The sequence below is a fragment of the Salvelinus fontinalis genome, chromosome 3 (genome assembly GCF_029448725.1).
Source record: "Salvelinus fontinalis isolate EN_2023a chromosome 3, ASM2944872v1, whole genome shotgun sequence".
Classification (NCBI taxonomy): domain Eukaryota; kingdom Metazoa; phylum Chordata; class Actinopteri; order Salmoniformes; family Salmonidae; genus Salvelinus; species Salvelinus fontinalis.
In genome coordinates, this window is record NC_074667.1 from 45867743 (window position 1) to 45888285 (window position 20543).

General features: G+C 43.5%; 1 protein-coding gene across 3 annotated transcripts in view; it reads right to left on the minus strand.

Annotated features, from left to right (window-relative positions):
* LOC129850625 (membrane-associated guanylate kinase, WW and PDZ domain-containing protein 3-like) overlaps positions 1–20543 on the minus strand; it is a 174510-nt gene that overhangs the window by 42499 nt on the left and 111468 nt on the right. For all 3 annotated transcript variants that reach the window (XM_055916932.1, XM_055916930.1, XM_055916940.1), the window contains exons 2-3: positions 18118–18234; positions 5027–5146 (exon numbers count right to left, since the gene is read on the minus strand). In XM_055916932.1, the coding sequence (XP_055772907.1) occupies positions 5027–5146; positions 18118–18234 (237 nt within the window). The remainder of the gene's footprint in view (positions 1–5026; positions 5147–18117; positions 18235–20543) is intronic.

The window sequence follows — 20543 nt, forward strand, 5'->3', positions numbered from 1 at the left end:
TTGTTTGTGTCGGACTGCTTTGCTTTATCTTGGCCAGGTCGCAGTTGTAAATGAGAACTTGTTCTCAACTAGCCTACCTGGTTAAATAAAGGTGAAATAAATGTTTTTTTTAAAGAAACAAATAAGCAAATATGTTTGGTGGTTGCCAAAAGCCATGTGGGAGACTCTCCAAACATATGGAAGAAGGTACTCTGGTCAGATGAGTTTAAAATGAGCTTTTTGGCCATCAAGGAAAACACTATGTCTGGCGCAAACCCAACACCTCTCATCACCCCAAGAACACCATCCCCACAGTGAAGGATGGTGGTGGCAGCATCATGCTGTGGGGATGTTTTTCATCGGCAGCGAGTGGGAAATTGGTCAGAATTGAAGGAATGATGGATGGATGATTGACATGGATTTAACAAGTGACATAAATAAGGGATTATAGCTTTCACCCGGATTCACCTGGTCAGTTTGTCGAGGAAAGAGCAGGTGTTCTTAATGTTTTGTATACTCAGTGTAGGACACAGGGGAAGGAAGGAGTCAGTCGGTGTAGGAGATGGGGGGTTAACGGCCAGGGATGACAGGAAGTAAGGGAAGTGAGAGAGGATAATAGTGCTAGTTCTCTGATGGTGGATTGTCTGGCATGTTATTACAAATCAGCCAGAGAGCAGGGATGCAAGCTAGCTAATGACTAATGGGTATTGGAAAAAACATTAAGATTAGTTACAGATCACATTGAAGAGTAATATGATCACAACCTACTCTAAAAGTCAATTGGGCGAGTCAAATCTATGGGTATTTAATGTAGGACATAAAATAAACTAGAGGGCTCAAATACAGCAGGCGATTCCAGCGGAATTGGGTCTTGTTTGTTGCACACACTTACTCAGAATGTATACTCAATTTGGCAAAAAATCTAAATGGAAAAAAATCCCATATAATTTTACGTTGTAATAGCTCTGTACTGTACCTAGTTTACTCATTGTGCAGTGAGACCACAGCTATGTGCCAATACCCAAACATGTTTGTGCTGTCTCTGTTTCTTTGGATAACGTGTCACTATCAGGGCCTTCAATGCACTCCAGCGGACAGCAAAGTGCAGCCTAGAACCCTGGAAAGTCAATACACACATTTGCACCCAGCCAAACACTGCTAGTGTACAGCTTTGAGAGCTTGCCATCAAGAGCTGACTCTGGGCACAGCTCAGCTGAAGTCCTTTAAATCTATCCTTGGCCCTCTCCCTTTCTCCTTCCCTCTCTCCCCTAATCTCTCTCTCTCTCTCTAGCCTAATCAAATCATTCAGAATATGTGCTTTACCGTGTTATCTGGCTGCCTGTAAAGGTGCAGAAATCCCACAAGTCTGGCTCCAGCTCAGAGATGAAGGGCAGCTAACAGCCGTGGGTGGCTGTCCCTTGACTTGACAGCTTCTGAAACCTGCAGCCCCTTTCTTACTTTATGTGATCTCAATTCTGTCTTCCCCAACAGGGCTGGGATTAGCTCAAAGTGTGTGTGAGGAGGCGTCAATGCCAACCTGCTGTCTGTCAGCTGGGGGTTGACTCACAGGGAGAACCTCAGGGAGTATCTGGAGGGACATCACATCAGAGGGCCCAGGAGACGTGGTGTGTGGTGCCGGAGCAACAATCTCTCCCTCAACGTCAGCAAGACATTGATCAGAGCTGATCGTGGACTACAGGAAATGGGGGGGGGGGGGTGAGCACGCCCCCATCCACATCGACACGGCGGCAGTGGATCATGTAGACAGCTTCAAATTCCTCGGTGTCCAAATCACTAAAGAATGAAAATGGTCCAAACACACACTCACAGTTGTGAAGAAGGCACGGCAGTGCCTCTCCCCCTCGGGAGGTTGAAAAAGATTGGCATGGCCCTCAAATCCTCAAAAGGTTCTACAGCTGTACCATTGAGAGCATATTGACTGGCTGCATCACTGCTTGGTATGGCAATAGCACCTCCCTCAGAGGGTTGTGTGGACAGCCCAGTACATCACTGGGGCCGAACTCCCACCATCCAGGACCTTTATATCAGGCGGTGTGAAAAGAAGGCCTGGAAAATCGTTAAAGACTCGAACCACCCAAGGCATAGACAATTTTCTCTACGACCCCAAGTAATACGATAAATAGCTAACAAAATAGCTACAGACTATCTGAGTTATTGACCTTTTAGTTCTCTATGCACACTCACAGGGCCCTACACACACTGTCACTCCAACACACACACAAACACTCACTCCATCATTTTCAAACACAAACACTCACTCCATCATCACCCTTGACTATTTACACATTTTGTTACAGCCTTATTCTAAAATGGATTAAATTGTTTTTCCCCCTCATCAATCTACACACAATACCCCATAATGACAAAGCAAAAACAGGTTTTAAGAAACACACAAAAAGAAAATATCACATTTACATAAGTATTCAGACCCTTTACTCAGTACTTGGTTGAAGCACCTTTGGCAGCGATTACAGCTTTGAATCTTCTTGGGTATGATGCTACAAGCTTGGCACAACTGTATTTGGGGAGTTTCTCCCATTCTTCTCTGCAGATCCTCTCAAGGTCTGTCAGGTTGGATGGGGAGCGTCGCAGCACAGCTATTTTCAGGTGTCTCAAGAGATGTTCGATAGGGTTCCTGTCCGGGCTTTGGCTGGGCCACTCAAGGACATTCAGAGACTTGTCCCGAAACCACTACTGGATTGTCTTGCCTGTGTGGCTTAGGGTCGTTTTCCTGTTGGAAGGTGAAACTGCTCCCCAGTCTGAGGTCCTGAGCGCTCTGGAGCATGTTCTCATCAAGGGTCTCTCTGTACCCTGCTCCATTCATATCTCCCTCGATCCTGGCGTGTCTTTCAGTTCCTGCCACTGAAAAACATAGCGAGGTTTCCTCCAGATGTGATGCTTGCCATTCAGGCCAAAGAGTTCAATCTTGGTTTCATCAGACCAGAGAATGCTGTTTCTCATGGTCTGAGAGTCCTTTAGGTGCCTTTTGGCAAATTCCAAGCGGGCTGTCATGTGCCTTTTATTGAGGAATGACTTCTGTCTGGCTCTATCATAAAGACCTGATTGGTGGAGTGCTGCAGATGTGGTTGTCCTTCTGGAAGGTTCTCCCATCTCTACAGAGGAACTCTGTCAGAGTGACCATCAGGTTCTTGGTCACCTCCCTGACTGAGGCCCTTCTCCCCCGATTGCTCAGTTTGGCCGGGTGGCCAGCTCTAGGAAGAGCCTTGGTGGTTCCAAACTTCTTCCATTGAAGAATGATGTAGGCAACTGTGTTTTTGGGGACCGTCAATGCTGCAGATATTTTTTGATACCCTTCCCCAGATCTGTGCCTCGACACAATCCTGTCTCGGAGCTCTACGGACAATTTTTTGCTCTGATATGCACTGTCAACTGTGGGACCTCATATAGACAGTCGTGTGCCTTTCCAAATCATGTGCAATAAATTGAATTGACCACATGTGGACTCCAATTAAGTTGTGGAAACAGCTCAAGGATGATCAATGGAAACAGGGTGCGCCTGAGCTCAATTTAAAGTCTCATATCAAAGGATCTGAATACTTATGTAAATAAGGTATTTCTGTTTTAAATGTTTAATACATTTGCAAACGTTTCTAAAACCCTTTTTTGCTTTGTCATTATGGGGTATTGTGTATAGATTGATGGGTAAAACAAATATTTATTCAATTTTGAATAAGGCTGTAACGTAACACATTTTGGAAAAAGTCTGAATACTTTCCGAATGCACTGTATCTACCTCCATCACTCCAGTATCACTGCGCATTGCAAATATGGTATTGGAACTGTATATTTCCTGTATATACTATGCTTACTTACTTTATTGTGTATTTCACATTTCTTATTTTACTTTTTTTCTTGTAATAATGTACGTTATTGGGTTTTGAGTTGTGCATGAAACTTGAACTTGAAACTGTCAACAGTCAGGACCTGCCAGTGCCAAGCTCCTTCATAGACCCTGTGCGTCTGGTTGGTAAGACTCTTACTCCAGATAAAAGACACTGGAGAGAAGGATATGTGATATGGGCCAATCACTAGATCAGAGGTGCTCCTCTAACATTCAAAGCCTGAGTCCATTCTGATTCCACAGCAGGTAGCTAGAATTTGGTGTATGAAAGACTGAGCTTAAAGAGAAGAGATTATCATGTTATTGCCATTATCATCGGACAATGTGAGAAAAATCCTCGGCTCCAATTCTTCATGACATAAATACTCTGAGACTATTCAACCCCATAATGCAGGGTGAGTACTTAATGTGCCATTGAAGTGCTATTAAAAAGTAAAACTGTAAAACTGATTCAACTCATTCAACTGTGAGTGACTACATACAATAGCAGGAAAACCCAAAAACAGCCATTCTTGTGTCAACACTGCAAATAAAATATATATGTATTTTACTATGTATGAACTGTCGTCTGCTGCTATAACAACATTTGCTATGGTTACATACAGGAGTTCACACAACAGCCAAGTTCAGTGTGTCATCACCAAGGCACAAACTAAACTGATTTTCCTTTATAAAGAGGACACCTCTTTTGTCGGAGAGGATACCGGAAGGATGGGAGGCCATATAAAGAGATCTGGTAGCTGCCAGTAGTTTTTGGAAGCATGCAACCTCATAGGTAGAGAGGGCCATCAATACATGAATAAACCATAGATAGCTTCTCCTCTGCCTCTGCAGTAGTGGAGTCAGCTGGCCAGACACAGTTCAGCAGGTTAAAACATCTACAGAGGATCTACTGAGGTTGGTGATCAGGTGGGGCAGCCTTTCAGCACATTGCCGCTCTACAGATTAAAGGAGTTCTTAATGGATAGAGCAGCTCAAGGGCTCTTGAGTATCCTCGCCTCCTTTGAATCGAAGGTTTCAGTTCTAACAAGCCTCTTAATAATGTTTGCCTGATAAATCTATTTAGCCTTGGCCAATGCAATTCACTCTTGCCAACTGTAATTAATTCAACAACTGACTACTAAGTTTATTAATCAATTATTGAACGCTTTAGTGAATCCTCACCATCGTAGGTTCCACTCTCCAGCAGAAGGCCACTCTCCTCCAGGATACGGAAGTCTTCCACGCTGATGAAGTTGTAGTCCACACCCGGTACCTCCCGTTCTCTGGGCAGCCGCGTGGTGCCTGTTAATCACACAAACAAATACAAACATGAGCATATGAGAATGCAACAACAATTGAATATAGAATGAGCCCATGAACACTGATGCAAAGGGTAGGAAACATATGGAGGGAGGGCCTATTTAGTGCTCACTGGTATCACAGATAGATCAAAGAAAAGGACATGGGGATTGTGTGATATTAGCATTAGGGGGTTCACAGCATTCTCTCATTAACAGGATGTCTGTTTCTGTCTTCTTATGCCAACTTTAGTCCCTGAAAATGTCCCCCATAAGGCAATTACTGAGGGCACCGCTACATGCCAAGCCTCTATCTCACTTGCAGCATCATTTAGATGTCACACCAATATTGCTGCTACTGTAACTATTCCATTGTCAACCTGTTGAGGGAAACATGAGGATGAACTGTGCTTTGCTTTGAGGGTGCTGAGTATCTACTTGGGAGCAGAGTCTTTGAGCACACTTTTAACTTTTTACCCCCAACACAGTCAATAAGGTCGTTCCATATGAATTTAATCACTTTCGCCTCCACCCATTTCATTTGAATGAAATATTCCATACATGTTTGCTAATGGTAGAAGTGATGATACAGTTACTTTTTGGACCTGAATGTCAAAACATTCAGGAGATAGAGGTGTTCAAAGTTGACCCATTTTGCATACTTCACCCAACCATCAGATATCCATGTCTTCATCACTGAAAAAACAGTTGAGTTTGATATCATTTGAAAGTTTACAAAGTTTACAAACAGGGTTGTCAATCTATTTAATGATTTATAAAAAATATATATATACACAGTACCAGTCCAAAATTTGGACACCCCTACTCATTCACAGGTTTTTTCTTAATTTTACTATGTTCTACATTGTATTATAATAGTGAAGACATCAAAACTATGAAATAACACATATGGAATCATCTAATAACCCAAAAAGTTTTAAACAAATCCAAATATATTTTGGATTCTTCAAAGTAGCCACCCTTTGTCTTGATGACAGCTTTGTGCACTCTTGGCAATCTCCCAACCAGCTAAATGAGGAATGCTTTTCCAACAGTCTTGAAGGAGTTCCCACATATGCTGAGCACTTTTTGGCTGCTTTTCCTTCACTCTGCGGTCCAAACTTATCCCAAACTATCTCAATTGGGTTGAGGTCGGGTGATTGTGGAGGCCAGGTCATCTGATGCAGCACTCCATCACTCTCCTTCTTGGTCAAATAGCCCTTACACAGCCTGGAGGTGTCCTGTTAAAAAACAAATGACAGTCCCACTAAGCACAAACACGATGGGATGGCGTATCGCTGCAGAATGTTGTGGTAGCCATGCTGGTGGTAGCCATGCTGTGCCTTGAATTCTAAATAAATCACTGACAGTCTCACCAGCAAAGCACCCCCACACCATCACATGTCCTCCTCTATGCTTCGTGGTGGGAACCACACATGCGGAGATCATCCGTTCACCTATTCTGCGTCTCACAAAGGCACAAAGGTTGGAACCAAAAATCTACCAAATTTAGACTCATCAGACCAAAGGACAGGTTTCCACCGGTTTAATGTCTATTGCTTGTGTTTCTTTGCCCAAACAAGTCTCTTCTTCTTATTGGTGTCCTTTAGTAGTGGTTTCATTGCAGCAATTCAACCATGAAGGCCTGATTCACGCAGTCTCCTCTGAACAGCTGATGTTGAGATGTGTCTGTTACTTGAACTCTGTAAAGCATTTATTTGGGCTGCAATCTGAGGTGCAGTTAACTCTAATGAACTTATAGTCTACAGTAGAGGTAACTCTGGTTCTTCCTTTCCAGTGGCGGTCTTCACAAGAGCCAGTTTCATCATAGTGCTTGATGGTTTTTGCGACTAAACTTGAAGAAACTTTAAAAGTTTTTGAAATGTCCTGTATTGACTGACGTTCAAGTCTTAAAATAATGATGGACTGTCGTTTCTCTTTGCTTAAGGCTCCCGAGCTTGAGGCTCCCGAGTGGTGTAGCGGTCTAAGGCACTGCATCTCAGTGCAAGAGGCGTCACTACAGACCCTGGTTCGATTCCAGGCTGTATCACAACCGGACGTGATTGGGGTTCCCATATGTTGGCGCAAAATTGGCCCAGCATCGTCCGGGTTTGGCCGGGGTTGGCCGTCATTGTAAATAAGAATTTGTTCATAACTGACTCGCCTAGTTAAATGAAGGTTACATTTTTTTTTTTTTATAAACATTTAGTTGTTCTTGCTATAATATGGACTTGGTCTTTTACCAAATAGGGCTATCTTCTGTATACCACTCCTACCTTGTCACAACACAACTGATTGGCTCAAACGCATTAATTTGTGGAATTTCTTTCCTTCTTAACTTTTAACAAGGCACACCTGTTAATGGAAATTTATTCCAGGTGACAACCTTATGAAGCTGGTTGAGAGTATGCCAAGAGTGTGCAAAGCTGTCATCAAGGCAAAGGGTGGTTAAGAATCCCAAATATAACATATATTTTGATTTGTTTAACACTTTTTTGGTTACTACATGATTCCATATGTGTTATTTCATAGTTTGATGTCTTCACTATTATTCTACAATGTAGAAAATAGGAAAAATAAATAAAGACCCTGGAATGAGTAGGTGTGTCCAAACTTTTGACTGGTACTATATATACACTACCGTTCAAAAGTTTGGGGTCACTTAGAAATGTCCTTGTTTTTGAAAGAAACGCACATTTTTTGTCCATTAAAATAACATCAAATTGATCAGAAATACAGTGTAGACATTGTTGTAAATGTTGTAAAGGACTATTGTAGCTGGAAACGGATGATTTTTTATGCAATATTTACATAGGCGTACAGAGGCCCATTATCAGCAACCATCACTCTGGTGTTCCAATGGCACGTTGTGTTAGCTAATTCAAGTTGATAATTTTAAAACGCTAATTGATCATTAGAAAACCCTTTTGCAATTATGTTAGCACAGCTGAAAACTCTTGTGCTGATAGAAGAAGCAATAAAACTGGCCTTCTTTAGACTAGTTATGTAATATGGAGCATCTGCATTTGTGGGTTCGTTTACAGGCTCAAAAAGGCTAGAAACAAAGAACTTTCTTCTGACACTCATCAGTCTGTTCTTGTTCTGAGAAATGAAGGCTATTCCATGTGCAAAATATATATGTCACTTTTTACGTCAATTATCCAAAAATGCATAAACTCCAATTTTTCATGTTTGTATACTACATTTTGTATCTTAGACCCTCATTTACATAATCTGAGGTGTTTGTGTTGTGCCCGCCATCTGTGGAGACACAGCATACTCTTGAATACAAACTGGGTGTCATGATTTGGCTAATACATTTACTAAAATGTGAATTATATTGAAATATCTACTTTTAAATGGTACAACAAAGATGGTTGGAGATCCACACACCAGAGAATGCTTACTTGAGTGAAAATATCCATTGTTCTAAATTAAACTGTCCATCTTCCATAGGAAGAAATCACATAAATATATACATCATAGAATAATAGAATAGAATAAGACAATGGTGTACCAGCTATTGCAGTGGTCTGAAGGGATAGGTTCATTCTATGAATTATATTTCTATGATTGAAATGAAACCCATCCTGTATTCAAGAGTATGCTGTGTCTCAACTGATGACGGGCAGGGTATGCAGATTGGGTCATGGGTCAGGTCATAGGTTAGGTACGGTTTAAATGATGAAGTCAATCTTAATGTGACTTGGATTTTAAAGGATTAGCGCCTAGACTGGTGCAAGAAATATGTTGGACCAATCACACATGGAGCAATTACACAACAGCGCCTCTTCTACCGTCGACTGAAGAAATTCGGTATGGGCCCTCAGATCCTCAAAAATGTCTACAGCTGCACTATCGAGAGCATCTTGACTGGCTGCATCACCGCCTGGTATGGCAACTGCCCCGCCCTCAACCGCAAGGCTGTACAGAGGGTGGTGCAGATGATCCAATACATCACTGGGGCATAGCTCCCTGCTCTCCAGTACATCTACGCCAGGCGGTGTTTGAGGAAGGCCCGGAAGACCACCAAGGACTCCAGTCACCTGAGCCACGGACTGTTCACTCTGTTACCATCTGGCAAGCGGTATCCGAGGAATGGGTCTCAGACCAACGGTAGAACACAATAAAATGTACGTTGTGGAGAACGTGGACAGAATCATGAAATCCAGACATTAGAATGGAATTCAACAATGTTAAAAAAAAATTGAACTTATTAGAAAATGCATTAATTTGGCCAAGATTATTATAAGACATGAACAAACTGCATCAGTGATCCATATTTTCCTTCAACTTTCTGAAGAGGCAATGGCATAGGAATGCCTCTGTCTCTGTGTGAGTGCTTGTCTGCCTTTTTGTGTACTCGTTTGTGATGTTGCTAATGTAATGACAACTGACTTCTAGTAGAGGGAAAGGTCCCCAAAAACCTTCTCAATGAAATGCTAACTACAAAGTAGCTATGCCTACCTGGCAGAATGATATCATGATTATTTTCATCAATACAGTGGCCATTTGTTTTGCAAACACTGCAATCACATGAGCGCTACAGAATCATCGCTAACCAAACAACAGTCTCTGGCTAGTGTGAAGTTGAATTAAGGGCGACTACACCCAGACCTCAAAAGTGGTCTCCTGATGTGGTTTAAGCATTGTTGAGCACTTAGAACATCCAATTTGTCTGTTTTTCTATTTAAAAAGTGTGATTTTGAGACCAAAAACCATGAACAACAAAACACAGAAAACCGATTTTGAGAAAAAAATAAACGGAATCAAGCAAAAAAATCTAAGTGATTTTATATGGCCCTACAACAATGATCCGAGACAGCTTCTACAACCAGGACATCACTGCTGAACAGCTAACCATATCTGTCTCCCTGCACAGACCTGCACCTTAGTGACTATCTACACCTAAGAGACTATTTGCACAAAAGAGACTAGTTCATTGAGAAGGTTTTTGGGGACCTTTCCCTCTACTAGAAGTGAGTTGTCATTACATTAGCAACATCACAAACGAGTACACAAAAAGGCAGACAAGCACTCACACAGAGACAGAGGCATTCCTATGCCATTGCCTCTTCAGAAAGTTGAAGGAAAATATGGATCACTGATGCAGTTTGTTCATGTCTTATAATAATCTTGGCCAAATTAATGCATTTTCTAATAAGTTCAAAACATTTTGAACATTGTTGAATTCCATTCTAATGTCTGGATTTCATGATTCTGTCCACATTCTCCACAACGTACATTTTATTGTGTTCTACCGTTGGTCTGAGACCCATTCCTCGGATACCGCTTGCCAGATGGTAACAGAGTGAACAGTCCGTGGCTCAGGTGACTGGAGTCCTTGGTGGTCTTCCGGGCCTTCTTCAAACACCGCCTGGCGTAGATCTGTGGAGGATCTGAGGGCCAAGCTCAACCTATATGAAATATCGCCAACACCTGGCATTGTTTGCCGGCAAGATTCAAAAACTTGAAAACCCCATTAGATTTTTTCCTAAAGTTTAGGGGGACCATAATTCATGATGGTTTTTATTTTAGTTAGTTTTTCAGTCAAATAAAATCATTTCTGTATAGTTTTAGTTTTCTCAAACTGTTTTGTTAATTATTTTATTTCAGTTTATAAAATAGTTTTTTCATGATTAATCTTTTGTTTTCATTTATTATAATAATCTTGATTCACATGGTCACGTTCATCTGAAGCAAGCACTTCTCCCTCAGCGGTGTAAATCTTGGCAATGTGTGTGTGTGTGTGTGTGTGTGTGTGCTACTGTGTGTGTGTGTTTGTACAGTATGTGTGTGTGAGAGAGATAATGAGAATGCATGAATATGTGTCTACCTTGGACCCAAATTGGCACTCCATCAAGTCTTTCATAATCTCTCCCTTTCATATACTGCGGTCCTACTTTTTTAAGACCTGGCTAGCATCGATGCCACAGACACAGACAAAGAGTCACGCCACAGCAGGGACATCAGAGGCGGTTTCACTCAGAAAAAGAGAACCAGAATAATAACATGGCATTTTTTTGCATTGTTTCATCTTGGCACTTGAAAATGCCACTGGGATTCGTGTGTCAAATACAGAGGGGAAAAAGTATTGCAAAAACGAGGAGCCTCAGTGCTTTTGTGGCCATAGCATTTACTTTGAAGAAGAGAAAATGGGTTAAAGATACATTTTTTATAAGTGTGCAGGAATTTAAAACAGCTTATTCAAGAACTGTCCCACTGGGCACACACTGGTTGACTAAACGTTGTTTCCACGTCATTTCAATTAATTACATTGAACCAACGTGGAATAGATGTTGAATTGGCGTCTGTATCCAGTAGGGTATTACGTGAAAACACAAATTCAGGAAAATCATGTAATTCAAGGCCATGGCCTGTTTCTTATAAAGATCTCAGAATAAAATCTAATTTTGCGTGGCACTGAACTATATTCATGCCAAAAACTAAACTCAATGGTATTATATCACCAAGAGCACAATCAGCAGAGCCAGTTGCCTTTCGACAGCCTAACTGATGCCACACACTGGCCGGGTGCAGTACTGCACTCCCCTCTCACCAAGTCAACATAAGCCAGCAGAAAAAGAGAGTGCACTGAGAGGGAGCTCAGGAGGCTGTGTCTCCTCAGGGAAGGGAAGTCGTACTGGGACTGAGTGCGACCAAGGGCCCTTTTCCCTCTCGGAGACTGCCTCCCATCTTTGTCCCCTTATGAGCTCTTAAGAGCTTCCTGCTGCGCCTTTGTTATATTGGAAGATGTGGAGGCAGTCTGAGGCAGTCTGAGGCCCAATGAAGGAGACTCAGGGATTACCATGGCATGCGGTAAGGTCCTGTGAGCACTCTTTCTCTCTTTCTTTCTCCCACTCTCTCTCTCTCTCCCGCTCCCCTCCTGATTGTCCCATCTTTCATTGCCCTCACAGAGCCCATAATACTGCTGTGCCATGGTCACGCCAAGGGGAGTGGGTAATGTTTGGTTTTATAACAGAGCATCATCTTTATTATCATCCCAAAGTGATAGAAAGCTAGCTCTCAAAAGCACAAGGACAGAGTAGCCTTCCAGGACTGTATACTACACAGATGCAAAGGACAGATAGATAGATGTTTCTGACCAACAGCACTTAGAGCTGTGGAATTAGGTCATTGGCACAGTGACATGGGAGCACACCATATTTACTACCATCCCACAAACCAACACAAAAGGTATGTTGGTTTGTGTGGTAGCAGTGTATTCTAGATGCTGGAAGCATAGACATGAATAAAATGCATGTTTGAGTGAGGCTTGTTAATCTCTGACTTCTATTAATCTCAGCATATTGAATTAAAAAATATTCAGAGTGAAAGAGAGAAAGAGAGAAAGAGAGAGGGATAGAGAGGGAGTGAAAGTAAGAGATATGGAAGGCAAGAATGCCAAAAACAGAGAGACGGAAAGGGGTTAAAAGAGTGTGATGGAGAGTAATTTAGTCTTTCTGTCTCAGTCACTCTAGTCACTCACTCATTAAGACTAATTCACAGAGGGAATTATGGATTCACAGTGATGCGGTGAGGCTACAGAGGCTGATGGATGGTGGATTGCAGCTCTGTGATCTAGAACCTTAACTGTAGGACTGGGAGAAATATAAAACAAGATACTGTAAACGTGTGGAGGAAGACAAGTAGATCCCTGAAATAGACATTTAATTCTGCAATTAACAATTGTCGCCATCCGCTAATAAGTCTGTAAAATTCCATATAGCCATGAGATGAGTTCTAAGGAGCTGTGTCCATCCCCTGAGAGATCTGGCAGGTTAGTCTCTGGAGAAAACACACCAACTGTCACGCTCGTCATCCTCCTCATCTGAGGAGGAGAAGTTTGAAGGATCGGAGGACCAATATGCAGCGTGGTAAGTGTTATCTTGATATTTATTAACACAGAGAACATTTAACGAAACTATACAAAAATAACAAACAACGAACTTGAAGCTAATGAATAATAGTGCTGACACAAAAACACTACACATAGACAATCACCCACAACCCACAATGACAAAACAGGCTACCTAAATATGGTTCCCAATCAGAGACAACGACTAACACCTGCCTCTGATTGAGAACCATATCAGGCCAAACACAGAAACAGGCAAACTAGACATACAACATAGAATGCCCACTCAGATCACACCCTGACCAAACAAAACATATAAACATACAAAGCAAACTATGGTCAGGGCGTGACACCAACAGAGAGACACAGTGAATTCTATTACAGCACAACATAAAACATTCAGCACTGATAGAATGATGCACTTACTAGCTCAACCTTTAACCTGAGAAAGAACAGTTTTCACTCTGCCAGCTAAAGTAAGAAAGACGAAGGAAGTATACAAACTAGGAGCACAGACTGGACACAGAAACTGTCAGGCACAAACAGGTGTACAGTGCCTTGCAAAAGTATTCATCCTCCTTGACGTTTTTCCTATTTTGTTGCATTACAACCTGTAATTTAAATGGATTTTTATTTGGATAACATGTAATGGACATACACAAAATAGTCCAAATTGGTGAAGTGAAATGAAAAAAATTACTAATTTCCCCCCCAAAAATATTACAACGTAAAAGTGGTGTGTGCATATGTGTTCACCCTTTGCTATGAAGCCCCTAAATAAGATCTGGTGCAACCAATTATGTCCAGAAGTCAAATAATTAGTTAAATAAAGTCCACCTGTGTGCGATCTAAGTGTCACATGATCTCTCACATGATCTCAGTATATATACACCTGTTCTGAAAGGCCCCTGTAATGGCTTCTAGGAGTAGTGGGTGGAGGAGTCAGGCGCAGAGAGCAGGATAGTTCAAAACGTGGATCTTTATTCCAAGAACAGAGTAACGGTCCCGCCAAACACAAGGGCCCATAAAATACCCAGTCCAACAAATAGGACGAAACTGTCCAGGAAAACAGAATCCATAATAATCCACACACCATGAACAGAAAATCAAGCCCGCACAAAAGCCGGCGGGCCTACCGGGTTTAAATAGCCCAAAACAAAACCGAAACAAGAAACAGGTGAAACTAATCAGACAAAACTAACTGAAACAGAAAAGGGGATCGGTGGCAGCTAGTAGGCCGGCGATGACGACCGCCGAGCGCCGCCCGAACAGGAAGAGGCACCATCTTCGGCGAGATTCGTGACAGCCCCAGAGTCTGCAACACCACTAAGCAAGGGGCACCACCAAGCAAGCGGCACCATGAAGACCAAGGAGCTCTCCAAACAGGCCAGGGACAAAGTTGTGGAGAAGTACAGATCAGGGTTGGGTTAAAACAAATATCAGAAACTTTGAACATCCCACAAAGCACCATTAAAACCATTATTAAGAATATGGCACCACAACAAACCTGCCAAGAGAGGACCGCCCACCAAATCTCACGGACCAGGCAAGGAGGGCATTAATCAGAGAGGCAACAAAGAGATAACCCTGAAGGAGCTGCAAACCTCCACAGCGGAGATTGGAATATCTGTCCATAGGACCACTTTAAGCTTACACTCCACAGAGCTGGGCTTTAAAGAAGAGTGGCCAGAAAAAAAGCATTGCTTAAAGAAAGAAATATGTTCACCAAAAGACATGTGGCATGTGAGACTCTCCAAGCATATGGAAGAAGGTACTCTGGTCAGATGAGACTAAAATTGAGCTTTTTGTCCATCAAGGAAAACGCTATGTCTGGCGTAAACCCAACACCTCGCATCACCCCAAGAACACCATCCCCACAGTGAAGCATTGTGGTGGCAGCATCGTGCTGTGGGGATGTTTTTCGTCGGCAGCGACTGGGAAACTGGTCAGAATTGACGGAATGATGGATGTTGCTAAATACAGGGAAATTCTTGAGGGAAACCTGTTTCAATCTTCCAGAGATTTGAGACTGGGACAGAGGTTCACCCTTCAGCAAGACAATGACCCTAAGCATACTGCTAAAGCAACAATTGAGTGGTTTAAGGGGAAACATTTAAATGTCTTGAAATGGCCTAGTCAAAGCTGAGACCTCAATCCAATTGAGAATTTGTGGTATGAATAAAGATTGCTGTACACCAGCGGAACCCTTTCAACTTGAAGGAGCTGGAGCAGTTTTGCCTTGAAGAATGGGCAAAAATCCCAGTGGCTAGATGTGCCAAGCTTATAGAGACATACCCCAAGAGACTTTGAGCTGTAATTGCTGCAAAAGGTGGCTCTACAAAGTATTGACTTTGGGAGGGAATAGTTATGCAAGCTCAAGTTCTGTTTCTTTGTCTTATTTCTTGTTTGTTTCACAATTAAACATATTTTGCATCTTCAAAGTGGTAGGCATGTTGTGTAAATCAAATGATTCAAACCCCACAAAAATCTATTTTAATTCCAGGTTGAAAGGCAACAAAATAAGAAAAATGACAAGGGGGGTGAATACTTTTGCAAGCCACTGTACGTACGTTGACTGTCCAAGAGAAGGCAGAAATCTTCAACTCACATATGATCGAAAGTGGTTGAGAGAAGGGATTGATTGATAGTGGGATAAATATTCCTCCTCTCCAAAAATGTAAATATACATGAGAGGTAAGTGGCTTACTTCCCATAAAAATGTCCCCCTTCTGCCTACAATTCCCCACTCTACAAGAAAGAGCATCTTCCAGCCCTGTGGGGGAGAGCAGGGAGCCTATCGCTGTGTTTGTGACAGTGCAGTGCAGAACTGTCTGCCATAGCCTGAGGAACAGTGGGACTGTGTGTGACTAAAACCAAGAGGTATGCTCAAACATGTTGCTGTTCTTATTGGAGATGGTCCTTCTTTGGAAAAATGAAATGGTAAATATTATGCTCTAAATGTTGTCACATAATGTGTGTTAATAATGACATAATTACTACATCATTTGGAGATAAGGTTTCTGTTCTCCATGAATGTTCATCCTGTCTTCTATCAGAACCACATTCCTTTCCTACTCTTAGCACACATCTATTATGACCATTGAGGAGAGGCTAGCACCTCTATATCTATTCTTAACTGAAAGCTCTAACGGTCATTCAGACCAAAGTTAATGCAAATTGAAAGTAATTCTCATTGAAAGTAATTCAGATTGAAGGTCATTCAGATTGAAAGTAATTCAGATTGAAGGTCATTCAGATTGAAAGTAATTCAGATTGAATGTAATTTGCAGATTGATTGTTTCAATAACACACATCTTGCACCACTCAGAATAAAAGATTTCGTATAAAAGACCACAATCACAGACTGCAATTTGGAGCAACGTCTGGGTTTATGAGTATTTCTTCGTTTTTGCTGTCATGTTGAGCTTTAGGTGTGTGTGCGAGACCTGGCTCGATGAAGTGTGTTGTGTGAGGGGTGGTGTGAGTTGTGGTGTTGTATGGGGTGGTGTGAAGGGTGGTGTGAGGGGTGGTGTTGTAAGGGGTGGTGTGAAGGGTGGTATGAAGGGTGGTGTAAGGGGTGCGTATGAGGGGTGGTGTGAGGGGTGATGTTAGGGGTGGTGTGAGTGGTCCATGTGAGGGGTGGTGTGAGGAGTCCGTGTGAGGGGGGGTGTTAGGTGTCTGTGTGAGGGGTGGTGTTAGGGGTGGTGTTAGGGGTCCGTATGAGGGGTGGTGTGAGGAGTCCGTGTGAGGGGTGGTGTGGGGGTTGGTGTTAGGTGTCCGTGTGAGGGGTCATTGGGGGTGGTGTGAGGGGTGGTGTGAGGGGTGGTGTGAGGGGACCGTGTTCGGGGTGTTGTGAGGGGTGGTTTGAGGAGTGGTGTGAGGGGACCGTGTGAGGGGTGTTGTAAGGGGTGTTGTGAGGGGTGGTTTGAGGAGTGTTGTGAGGAGTCCGTGTGAGGGGTGGTGTGAGGGGTCCGTGTGAGGGGTGGTGTGAAGGGTGGTATGAAGGGTGGTGTAGGGGGTGCGTATGAGGGGTGGTGTGAGGGGTGATGTTAGGGGTGGTGTGAGGAGTCCGTGTGAGGGGGGTGTTAGGTGTCTGTGTGAGGGGTGGCGTTAGGGGTCCGTATGAGGGGTGGTGTGAGGAGTCCGTGTGAGGGGTGGTGTGAGGAGTCCGTGTGAGGGGTGGTGTTAGGGGTGGTGTGAGGGGACCGTGTGAGGGGTGTTGTGAGGGGTGGTGTGAGGGGACCGTGTTCGGGATGTTGTGAGGGGTGGTGTGAGGAGTGGTGTGAGGGGACCGTGTTCGGGGTGTTGTGAGGGGTGGTTTGAGGAGTGGTGTGAGGGGACCGTGTAAGGGGTGTTGTAAGGGGTGTTGTGAGGAGTCCGTGTGAGGGGTGGTGTGAGGGGTCCGTGTGAGGGGTGGTGTGAGAGGTGGTGTTGTAAGGGGTGGTGTGAAGGGTGGTATGAAGGGTGGTGTAAGGGGTGCGTATGAGGGGTGGTGTGAGGGGTGATGTTAGGGGTGGTGTGAGTGGTCCGTGTGAGGGGTGGTGTTAGGGGTCTGTGTGAGGGGTGGTGTGAGGGGTCCGTATGAGGGGTGGTGTGAGGAGTCCGTGTGAGGGGTGGTGTGGGGGTTGGTGTTAGGTGTCCGTGTGAGGGGTGGTGTTCGGGGTGGTGTGGGGGTTGGTGTTAGGGATGGTGTGAGGAGTGGTGTGAGGGGACTGTGTGAGTGGTGTTGTGAGGGGTGGTATGAGGAGTCCGTGTGAGGGGTGTTGTGAGGGGTGGTGTGAGGAGTCAGTGTGAGGGGTGGTGTTAGGTGTCTGTGTGAGGGGTGGTGTGGGGGTTGGTGTTAGAGGTGGTGTGAGGGTTGGTGTTAGGGTTGGTGTTAGGGGTGGTGTGAGGGGTCCATGTGAGGGGTGGTGTGGGGGTTGGTGTTAGGTGTCCGTGTGAGGGGTGGTGTTAGGGGTGAGGGGTGTTGTGAGGTGTGCCTCTGAAATGTCACCCTATAACTTCTAGTGCATTACATTTGACCATGGTCTGCATAAGGCTCTGGTCAAAAGTAGTGCACTAGGAGATAGGGTACCATTTCACATGCAAGCCTAGGAGCAGAGATTGAGGAGACTTACAGGGGATGGTGCGCAGGTAGAGGTTGTCTCGGATGACCTGCTGCAGCTTGTGATCCAACGAGCCCTTCTGGAACTGCAGGCTAAGGTAGTGGCGCAGGTCTGTGTTCAGAACCTTCCCTGAGCAGACAGAGAAACACAGTGTTATTACAGGGCCAGTGTACTAGAGTTACAGTGTCAAGAGGTTAGAGGTCAAACAAGAGGTTAGAGGTCAAGCAATATGCCTTCCCTTTCCATCAGTCACTCCTGTGAAGGCCCCTCATCTACACAATAAAACTGACAACAAAAAGATTTTATATAATATGCATACAATGATAGACACTCACCGCAACAATGACAGCCAAACATAGGCCAAAAGCTTATATTCCAAAGGAACTGTGAAGTCTCAATGGAAAGATTTGTGTGAGAGTTTTTAACGGAAAACTCTCAGGAGCATCTCCTAGCCAACCCCCCAATGACTTTGTAAAAACAGAGGAAGTTCACAAAGTTTGAGAGGAGACAGGAACTTGAGAGTCATCCTGTGAAAGCAGGTGAAAGTTTGCTGGGAGTCGGAAAAGATGAAGAGGAGAAAGAAAGGAAAGAGTGGAGCGAGAAGGAAGAGACAAGATCTTCAGTGTCTTGGATGTGAGCCTAGTCCCCTGGCTGACAGTGGGGGGAAAAGTGGCTTTGAAATGGCTCGACTGGCGCTGAGCTTCAGTAATCATCATGTTCCCTCTCTCTCTCCTCTCTACTCTCTGCCGGGCGGACAAAACTCTGCTTAACACAACTCTGTATGCATGGCTATGAATACTAATACATCCTTTCAGAAAGGAACAGCCCCCTACAGTAGATATAGCTGGTGATACATTGGGGATGCAGCGTAGGGTGTAATATACTGAACAAAAATAAAAAAAAAATTTTTTTACATGCGCCGAATACAACAGGTAGATGTTAGGAGGGGAGGGGAGCAGTTTTACGACCTTACAACCACGTCGTAAATACCACAGAGACTCTCCCTGACCATGCAATTGAGAGAGAGTTTCACAGTAAGACAAAGGGATTCTCCCGCCCAATTCCACTACATCCCAGAATTTGAGAATTGAACAATACTCCTATTTTGGAGAATGTGTAATCAGTCGGTGGAGAAGCCAACTACGACCTGGTCCGTTTTGTTTGTGACCTTATGAAAGACAATACAGCCACATTACGCTAACTCTGTTCATACAGGTCCCTCAGTTATGAGGTTTGCATCTAATTCTTGTATAAAATGAATGAGTAAAGATGAAGCTATTTGCGAAATGATATAATGTGATGTTAACTTTTAAAATTAGAAAATCATCTTCCCAGTAAAGTTTAACTACGTCAGTAGCCACACCCAAGCGAATAGGCATTCGTTGGAAATTATGAACCACCCTGTAACGGTCGTCCTCCTCCTCTTCGGATGAAGAGGAGGAGTAGGGATTGGACCAAAGCGCAGCGTGATAATTTGACATAATGAAGTTTATTAAAGTAAAGACGAAAACCGAAATAACACTTCAACAAACTACAAAATAACAAACGAACGTAGACTGACCTAAAACATGTGAACTTACATATAACGAAGAACGCACGAACAGGTACACGACTACAAACAAACAATACAGTCCCGTGTGGTAACATATACGGACACAGGAGACAACCACCCACAACAAACAATGTGAAACAACCTACCTATATATGGTTCTCAATCAGAGGAAAACGTAAACCACCTGCCTCTGATTGAGAGCCATACAAGGTCAATTAACACTGACACTAAACATAGATACACAAAACATAGAATGCCCACCCCAACTCACGTCCTGACCAACTAAACACATACAAAAATAACAGAAAACAGGTCAGGAACGTGACACAACCCCTTTTCTACATTTCTATAAGAGCCCCCGTGACCCAATTTACGTTGAACTAAGTAAACCCCAGCGTGAGCTGTGGTGGCGAAAAGTTGAATATCCACTCTACATAACGAAAAGTCACTCAAGTTCCGAATACCGTTAGGATTTGTCCTCACGTTTAAAAGGGCTAATTCTAATGTCAACCATACAGGCCAGGAAACATGGGAGCTTGCTCTCCACGTGAAATGGTAGGAACTCTGAACTATTGATCACTCAAGAAGAAGTGAGTCCTAGATGACAGCCCTACAGACTGCAGCTGGAACGGTAGCAAATCTAGTACGAGAACACTGACCGACGTGGACCAATCTCTAGAGTGAGATGAACCTCTCAGACCATGTGAACTTCTCACACGATGACCCGGAAAATTCCACAAAGGACAGGGCAAACCAGAGCATCACATCACCAGCTTCACGTAAATACAATGCATTGCTTTTCCGGATGAGCGATCATTAGTGGCATATGTATTTATGTGAGAATAGCTTCCCAGGTCCGATAAAGACCAATGTTCCTTAGTCTTCC